The sequence below is a fragment of the Mytilus californianus genome, unplaced genomic scaffold, assembly GCF_021869535.1.
Source record: "Mytilus californianus isolate M0D057914Y unplaced genomic scaffold, xbMytCali1.0.p SCAF_11, whole genome shotgun sequence".
In the NCBI taxonomy this organism is placed as follows: Eukaryota; Metazoa; Mollusca; class Bivalvia; order Mytilida; family Mytilidae; genus Mytilus; species Mytilus californianus.
The window spans coordinates 7,143,609-7,152,479 of NW_026262593.1; the positions used below are offsets into that span (position 1 = coordinate 7,143,609).

General features: G+C 30.6%; 1 protein-coding gene across 2 annotated transcripts in view; it reads left to right on the top strand.

Annotated features, from left to right (window-relative positions):
• The window catches only part of LOC127719466 (uncharacterized), a 41,692-nt gene that overhangs the window by 24,320 nt on the left and 8,501 nt on the right, over positions 1-8,871 (top strand). The window contains exons 9-12 of one of the 2 annotated variants that reach the window (XM_052225604.1): positions 112-242; positions 2,242-2,898; positions 3,607-3,693; positions 7,685-7,777. In XM_052225604.1, the coding sequence (XP_052081564.1) occupies positions 112-242; positions 2,242-2,898; positions 3,607-3,693; positions 7,685-7,777 (968 nt within the window). The remainder of the gene's footprint in view (positions 1-111; positions 243-2,241; positions 2,899-3,606; positions 3,694-7,684; positions 7,778-8,871) is intronic. The other variant, XM_052225605.1, reaches the window with a different exon arrangement.

Sequence of the window (8,871 nt, forward strand, 5' to 3'; positions counted from 1 at the left end):
TTGACTGTATACATTTAGAATTAATGGAAAGACAGAAAGTTGACATCATTATTTTTGCCTTGGTTTTCGATGAACTGCCCATAGCGCTCACTTTGCTTTGATTTTTTACAGAATTGGTATAGTGGTTGGTATTATCCTACTGGTAATTATTGCAGTAGTAATTTGTTTTCTATACAAAAAGAAAAAATTTGAAAAGATAAAAGCTATGTGCCATGGGAACAGAAGAAATGTGGAAGATCAAGGTAAGTTTATACTTTTAGAAAAGTTTGATAAGATGTCACAAGATGAATGTGCAGTCACACAATGTCCTTTAATAGGATACCTAGGGTGAAGGTCAATGAGTCAGAAACCCATGAAAAAAATATTTACATGTCACTGTACACTTTTCAACTAATGACGAGTTCTTATTTGTTCAAGTCTAGATGAGAAGTGAATTTAGGTTTTGGTGCAACTGCCATAAATGTTTTCATCTCCATTTATCAGTGATTCCAAATTACTAATTGTTTAGTACTTGTAGAAAAACCTGCAATGATTTGTTCATGAGTTTGATCATTTCAATATATAGAAGTTAACATTTGGAAAAATGATGAAGCTAAAAAATTAAAATTGAAATTCGAGTAAAGCAATATTTGATACTTTAAACATTATATGTCTGAATCATTATCCATTAGTACAACTGTACTCAGTCATTTATATTTTTTATCTATTCTGGAATTGATCATCTGAAAGAAATTTTTGTTGCATATTTCACAACAATATTGTTTGAAAATGTATCATCCCTTTAAAAAAGTAATTTAACTTAGTTGATATGGTACAGCAGTATTTAAACCATTGTACGGTAACACAGATAATTAATTTCCTAACATTGCTTACATTAGGTCATGCAAAGTTATTCATCCATTGAGTAAGTCACACTTCAATACTTCTTGACTGATAAGTTTATCGCCATTATGAATTGGATATTTTAATCATTAATGTATATGGTTCTTTTATCTAATAAAATTCATCATGTAAATAGTTCATGCTTCATTGCTTTTCACCTGAAGGTATTATAAAAGTCATGAAATTATAAATGAAATTTAAATAGCTGATGTGTTTACAAAACCATCAGTAAAATGCAAATTACAATTTTTGAACCATACACCTACATAATTTTCTATTATTATACTTTTGAAAATATAATGTGTACAATATATTATTCAGCAATTTTAACTAATATAATAAGTAAATGCTTTAAACACATATGTTAAACAACTTTAATTTAATGACTTGTACAGGCAAGTTACTGTAGAAATGAGGGATTTGCATCAAGTGTTAAAAATGATTTGCTCAAAAAAAAGAAAAGAGTGGTTATAGTGTTTTTAGCTCACTTGACCCAAAGGTTCATATGAGCTTTTTTTTAACAATTATATCTTCAACAAATAAAGGAAGATAACTCCAATTCAAAAGAATGTGTTCTTGCTAAATTTTAAGTTCACATTGAAAAATGAAAGCTATCTTTACCCTTCAGTTCTCACCAGCACTTTGATTGTATGTATGCAAAATTTATAGTAGGACAAAATCCAGACAAGTCAGCATGGCCAAAATCTTCCATCAACTATTTAGAGAACTTATTGCTTTTGAACAAAAGTTTGTTCACAGTTTGTGTTATTTTAAAGAGAAACAGTGTAGTAACATAATGATCAGCAAAATAAAATCTACAAATAAGTCAATATGACAGAAATTATCAGATGACACTTTATAGGAGTTATTGCCCTTGAATGATGTTTTTTACTCATTTGGGTTTTTTTTTTGTGCCAAAAACTAATAAAAATGTTCTTATTGCATTGTGTCAATTTTATGCAAAAAAAAGTCTTGTGATTGATATAGGCTCCATGGAGCCTCTATTTTAAGTTTACATTAGCCAGCCATTAAATGCTCTCACAGGATAATATTACTATTTTTGCAAATTATGAAATTATTATCTCCAAAATGAGGGGACTTAAGCCTAGATCAACATAAAAAAATACTTAGATTTAGAGACAATGACAACATTCAAAAATTTATATGTTTGAATCTGGGATATGATGTTCTGCTTAATTAGTCTTGTCTGCATGCAAAGATAGTCACTGTAGCTATATATAGGAAGACTAAGGTTAAGTGTTACTAGTATCTATGATGTCAGAAGTTGTTAAAGTTTGTGATTAGATAGCACAAGCTAGCTATATATCTGTGTTAACAGTTTATAATAATTTTTTTCAGTAGTAGTTAATCATGAAGAGGAAATGCAACCTTTGAACAGAAATGTAAATTTCAATGATTTAGGTCCAGAACAGCAGGATAATATAAATAATATAAGACATATGGATGTCATAGAACGAAATATTAGTCATGTTAGTGTGACGGATAAACCTGAAAATAACAACTTAGCAAGGGTTGACAGTGAATGTCCAAGTGTGAGATTTAACTCAGGTAGTACTGTGTCTATAAATAGACAACTGTCAAACATTACTGTGACAGACAGAATAAATAGTACTGCTTCAGAAAGTAGTCCTTTAATACAAGAAGAAAGATTAAATTCAAACTCTCAATGTGTAAATCATGCAAACTCTGTGCCTGATAGACAAGTATTTCCTCATGGTGAATTTATTATTAACCGTCAAGGATTAAATCGTTCTGAATCTGTTCCTCAGCAGGTCTCATGCGAGGAGGATGGAGATATGTGTATTAATATAGGAAATTCACCAGTTCACAGTCCTACAAGTCAGTTATTGCCTTCACCTACACGTTACCCATATTTGGACAATGGGGGCGGTGCTTGTATTCCACTGCCAGACTTTGATAATATACAATCATCTAGTCCAGTCATGAACACTGAACTTCCCAATATAGCAGAATTTAAACGTTCATTAAGTAAAGGTAAGCCAAATTGATTGGATAAAGTAAAAAAATATTATAGATTGCAATGGCATTTTTCAAACCATGGAAGTAAGGTCTACATATAATATTTAATGGTTGATTTATTAAACCTTAAGTAATGTTATTCATAGACAACATATATACAGACTTGTGAATATGTACTGTGGATTAATTTGTTTTCATGATTACCAATTTTCGTGGATTGAGGAAAACTTTTGTGTATATTTGATTTCGTTGTTTTGCCAAACTCTGTATACAACTTAATAGAACATTTGTAATTCGTTGAATATTTAAATTCGTTAAATTAGCCTCCACTCATGACATCCATGAAAATTGGTATCCAATGAATAATAATGAATCCACAGTGTATAAGAATACTAACAGCAAATTTTTAGCTCTAAATAAAATTTTTATTAATGTGAAGAAGACTCCTATAGATTAGGAGGTCATTGGCCAAAGACTAACGTTACATGCATAGTGAAGATGCAGAAAATACAAATTTTCCAGTCTTTGATTGACTGAGGGAGGGGTTAAAACCATGACCTCCTGCAATTGAGGCAAGCATGATAAGCAAACCATTGAGGAGTTGTGTTATGATTGAAAAATCAATAAAATTGAATGCGAAAAACAAAAAACAAAAAAATTGTTGTACATGTTTAATAATAAACATTTAAAGAAATAAAAAAATAAATCTCATTAATTTTTTAGATTCAGAATCATCAGTAGATAATATTAACAGCACTTCTCCCTATAGTTCTATTCCAGAAGAAACTGGTAAAGAAATACAAGAAGAAGGTATATAACTTTTATCAGATGGTTTTAATGATGTAGAAATGGTCATGTATACCCCTGTAATTACTTGATGAAACTTTAGACGTACATGTATTTGTCAACAGTGTAGACAATAGTTTCTCTGATGCTAATAGTTAACTAATGACGAAAACTGATGAAGGGTGTGACCTTTTGAAATGTCCAGTATTACAGTATGCTTCCACTTTCTATTTTCCTAAGAAAAAGAAGATAAAAATTATTTACACAAACAATTTGCAATGACCATCAATTTTGAGGACAATTTCTCTATCATTATGATGCTATAATTAACTTTTGGTCTGGTAAAAGAAGATTTAGTTTGATGATGTAGGTTTTAACCAGTTTGTCAGTCATTTTTGTTTCCGGATGCTTACTCAATACTTAATATTAGATTGTAACCTTACTCATGTGTTACTTGGATATTATAAAGTCACATATAGTGAGAGTAAAATAACTACTGATGTTGAGGTCTTTATTACTAAGGTCAAGGTCAAAGTGACTAAAAATAAACTTTTTTACAGAAAAGCTGTTTCTGGATGCTAAATCAATACAATAAAATGAATTTCAGAACATTTTACAATTTTTTCAAATGACATCATGTTTTAACATTTGATGAATGTTTTTTTTTTGTAAATATATATTAAGTACTTCCCATAGTTTGTAAATATTTTGTATTAACAGATACAACCATAAACAGCAGTAAGGTACTATCAAGTTCTGTAAGAAAATTTTCGCACTTGTAACACGTTTCTAGGCAATTCTTGAAAAAAATTACTTATCTCTTCATCCAGTCATGTTCCTCAATTCTAAATTACCAAAAATTTCTTTTTAATATTTTTAACAAGCACATGCATGACAAGTGAGCTCAAATTCTAAAATTTAAGGTTAAATCTTATATTACATGTATGAGTATCCTGAACAAGGATGTTATTCATTGTTATTATGTATATCTAGGTCATATGATCATAGTAGGTCATTAAAAGGAGATGTGGGATAATAATTTGAAAGTTACCCTAGGCCTACAACATAAGAAAACAAAAAGATATTATAAATATGATTTTATCGGTGAATTCTGTACTTTTAGAATGTCCTACATAACTTTTTTTGTTTTAGAGTTGAAAGGGTGTTTTTTTGGTTATATCCAATTAGAAATTTATATTGATTGATGGAAGATTTACTGATTATCAGTTTTTTCTGCAAATTCATACTCAGATACTGTATAATATCAGTTAAGATTCACAATATGAAGTGTTTTTTTTTTGAGTGAGCACTGCGGGAGAGTTAATAAAAGGCTTCATATTTTGTTCAAGCAGCTGATGTTAAACACAATCAATATGATTTAGATTTTGAAAATAGATTCACATGTAGTTGTGTGTTTTTATACGACCGCAAAAAAATTTTGTGGTCGTATATTGGTATGACGTTGGCGTCGTCGTCGTCGTCGTCGTCGTCGTCCGAAGACACATTGGTTTTCGCACTCTAACTTTAGTTTAAGTGAATGGATCTTTTTGAAATTTGACCATAAGGTTAAATACCACAAAAGGAAGGTTGGGATTGATTTTGGGGGTTATGGTACCAACAGTTAAGGAATTAGGGGCCAAAAAGGGGCCAAAAATAAGCATTTTCTAGTTTCCAGACAATAACTGTGGAACGGTATATGGATCTCTCTGAAATTATACTACAAGTTTCCATACCACAAAGGGATGGTTAGGATTTGCTTTGGGGGGTTATGGCTCAAACCGTTTAGGAATTAGGGGCAAAAAAGGGGGAAAAACAAGGTTGTCCTGGTTAATGGACAAATACTTTAGTACAAAACATAATTTAAAGCAGTGTAAGGGAGATAAATCAAATACATCATTGAAATTATCTCCCTTACACTGCTTTTAAATTATGTATAAAGTAATGGTTAATGAACAATCAAGATAATTTAAAACAGTGTAAGGGAGGTAATCCAAATACAACGTTTTGGTTACTTCCCTTACACTGCTTTTAAATTATGTTTAAAGAAATGCATATTTATAAAGGAAGACCAGTAAAAATATCTGCAAATGTTGCATCTTTTTTTTTTTACAAAAAAATCCATATGAAAGATTTGACACTATATTTTTAATTCTATTATAAAATAGATTAAGTTAGCACTATGGTAAATTTAAATGGGTAATTATGGTTGCCAACTCCATTGGAAATTTGAATTGAGATTATGACCATATCTTGAGGGAAAGAATTTTTTGGGGGAAAAAAAGGGGGGGGGGGGGATAAAAAGAAATTGTGGGGGGTCAATTTTTTCTCATTTCAGATTTCAGAAATTAAAAAGAATTATTCTTCAAATATTTTTTTTTTTTCAAATTTCAAATATTGAAAATTTCAAGAAGTAATCTTTAATTGCACAGTATGGCGCATTAGATTTGTAAAATCTTTGATCACATTTATTTATTTGTTATGCCGAATCTAACAGTGTATTTAGATTTTTAATTTTGGGTCCAGTTTTCAAATTGGTCTACATTAAGGTCCAAAGGGTCCAAAATAAAACTTTGTTTGATTTTAGCAAAAATTGAATATATGAGGTTCTTTGATATGCTGAATCTAAACATGTATTTAGATTTTTGGTTTTTGGCCCAGATTTCAAGTTGGTCCAAATTGGGGTCCAAAATTAAACTTTGTTTGATTTCAACAAAAATTGAATAAATGGGGTTCTTTGATATGCTGAATCTAACCATGTATTTAGATTTTTTATTTGTGGACCCCGTTATCAAATTGGTTCATATTGAGGTCAAAAGGGTCCAAAATTAAACTTTGTTTGATTTCATCAAAAATTGAATTATTGGGGTTCTTTGATATGCCAAATCTAACCGTGTATTTAGATTTTTAATTTTGGGTCCTGTTTTTTAAATTGGTCTTCATTGAGGTCCAAAGGGTCCAAAATTAAACTTAGTTTGATTTTAACAAAAAATGAATTCTTGGGGTTCTTTGATATGCTAAATCTAAACATGTGTTTAGATTTTTGATTATGGGCCTAGTTTTCAAGTTGGTCCAAATTGTGGTCCAAAATTAAAATTGTTTGATTTCAACAAAAATTGAATATATGGGGTTCTTTGATATGCTGAATCTAACCATGAATTTAGATTTTTTATTTGTGGGCCCCGCTATCAAATTGGTTCATATTGAGGTCAAAAGGGTCCAAAATTAAACTTTGTTTGATTTCATCAAAAATTGAATTATTGGGGTTCTTTGATATTCCAAATTTAACTGTGTATTTAGATTTTTAATTTTAAGTCCTGTTTTTGAATTGGTCTACATTAAGGTCCAAAGGGTCCAAAATTAATTATATATAATCTTAGTTTGATTTTAGCAAAAATTGAATTCTTGGGGTTCTTTGATATGCTGAATCTAAACATGTGTTTAAATTTTTGATTATTGGCCCAGTTTTCAAGTTTGTCCAAGTTGGGGTCCAAAATTAAACTGTTTGATTTTAACAAAAATTGAATATATGGGGTTCTTTGATATGCTGAATCTAACCATGTATTTTGATTTTGGACATTGGACCATAATAGGTAAATTAAAAAAAATTCAAGTTCTTAGACCACATTCTTTCTGTGTCAGAAACCTATGCTGTGTCAAATATTTAATAACAATCCAAATTCAGAGCTGTATCAAGCTTGAATGTTGTGTCCATACTTGCCCCAACTGTTCAGGGTTCGACCTCTGCGGTCGTATCAAGCTGCGCCCCAGCGAAGCATTTTATTATAATAGAAACAATAGTTTTTCATTGCCTCACCAGCAAACTGGAAGAGGACGTGATAAGTCAGGGTGAAAGTTGTTGAGGCAGGTCAACTTATTTGAGGTCACAAAGCCTTGGTACTTAAGGTATTTACAAATAGGAATGGACTACCTTTTACTGTTAAAACAATAAAACTTATTTTCTGTGATCTTTTTCCTTCCATTCTTACTAACACCAATCTTCTATCCTTCTTTCTAGTGACTGCTGAGTCCAATCCTAGTACTACAATGTTAGAACCACCACACATGAGTGATGTCAGAGACTATAATGATTGTCATAATCTATCTCATGGTAAGTACCCAACTTAATAGTCAGGCTGTCGTTTTTTTTTTCATTTGAATTATTTCACATTTTGTTATCCTGTTGCCTTTTATAGCTTATATAGTAGTATAGGTTTGCTCATTGTTGAAGTCACAGAATATGAGACAGGGATGCTAATCTGGCAATGGCATAAACTATTTGTATAAAGCTTTATTTTTCAGAAGGTAGAATACCTGGATGTGTCATACCTTGTATACACATATGCCTTATGTTACAAAGTTTCTGTCTGTCATATGTCCATTGTCATGATTGTCCTTGACCTCATTTTCATAGTTTAGCTGCTGCTTAAAACAAAATATCCTGAATATCTCACTTATTCAAATAAGATAACTATATTTGGTATATGGTATCCTTGCAAGGTCTACATGTCTATCAGACATGGTTTGCCTGATCTTGACCTCATTTCATTGATCAGTCATCAAGGTTAAGATTTCTTGATAAGGTCTGATTCTCAGATACTATTAGCACTAAGTCACTTGTTGGTGTATGGAATGATTGAAAGATGTACATGTCAGTCTGGCAGGATTTATCTAACCTTGACCTCACTTTTATTGTTCAAAGGCCAGTGTTGAGTTCTTGTGTTAATGTCTGTTTCTCTATTTGATACTATTCACAATAGACTGAATAGCCAAGTTAAATCTAGATCTTGTTCTGAAATAACCTGATGTTATGCATGAAAAACTCAGAAATGTTAAAGTTTATCTGTTACCCTAACACTTTTGTGCTGTCATACAGTTGACACATAAACATTAACCATATCTTATACTAGAACTTAACAATTTAAACTTTTGAATATGAAATGGATTGGATATTCTCTTAGAATTCCAAAGAAAATTTTTTATGTTTTCCAGATCAACTTTTTATGTTGATATTTATGGCAGATAGTTTAGTTATTCAAGCCCCAGAATCAACTTTTGTTATTTTTATGAAAATTTAGACATATATTGTATATGTGTTCCTACCTACAAGAAATTTAGTAAGTTCCATTGTGAGAATTTATGTTTAAAGTTCTACAAATATAGTCTTGGATTACATTAAAATATCATGTAATTCATCAATAATTA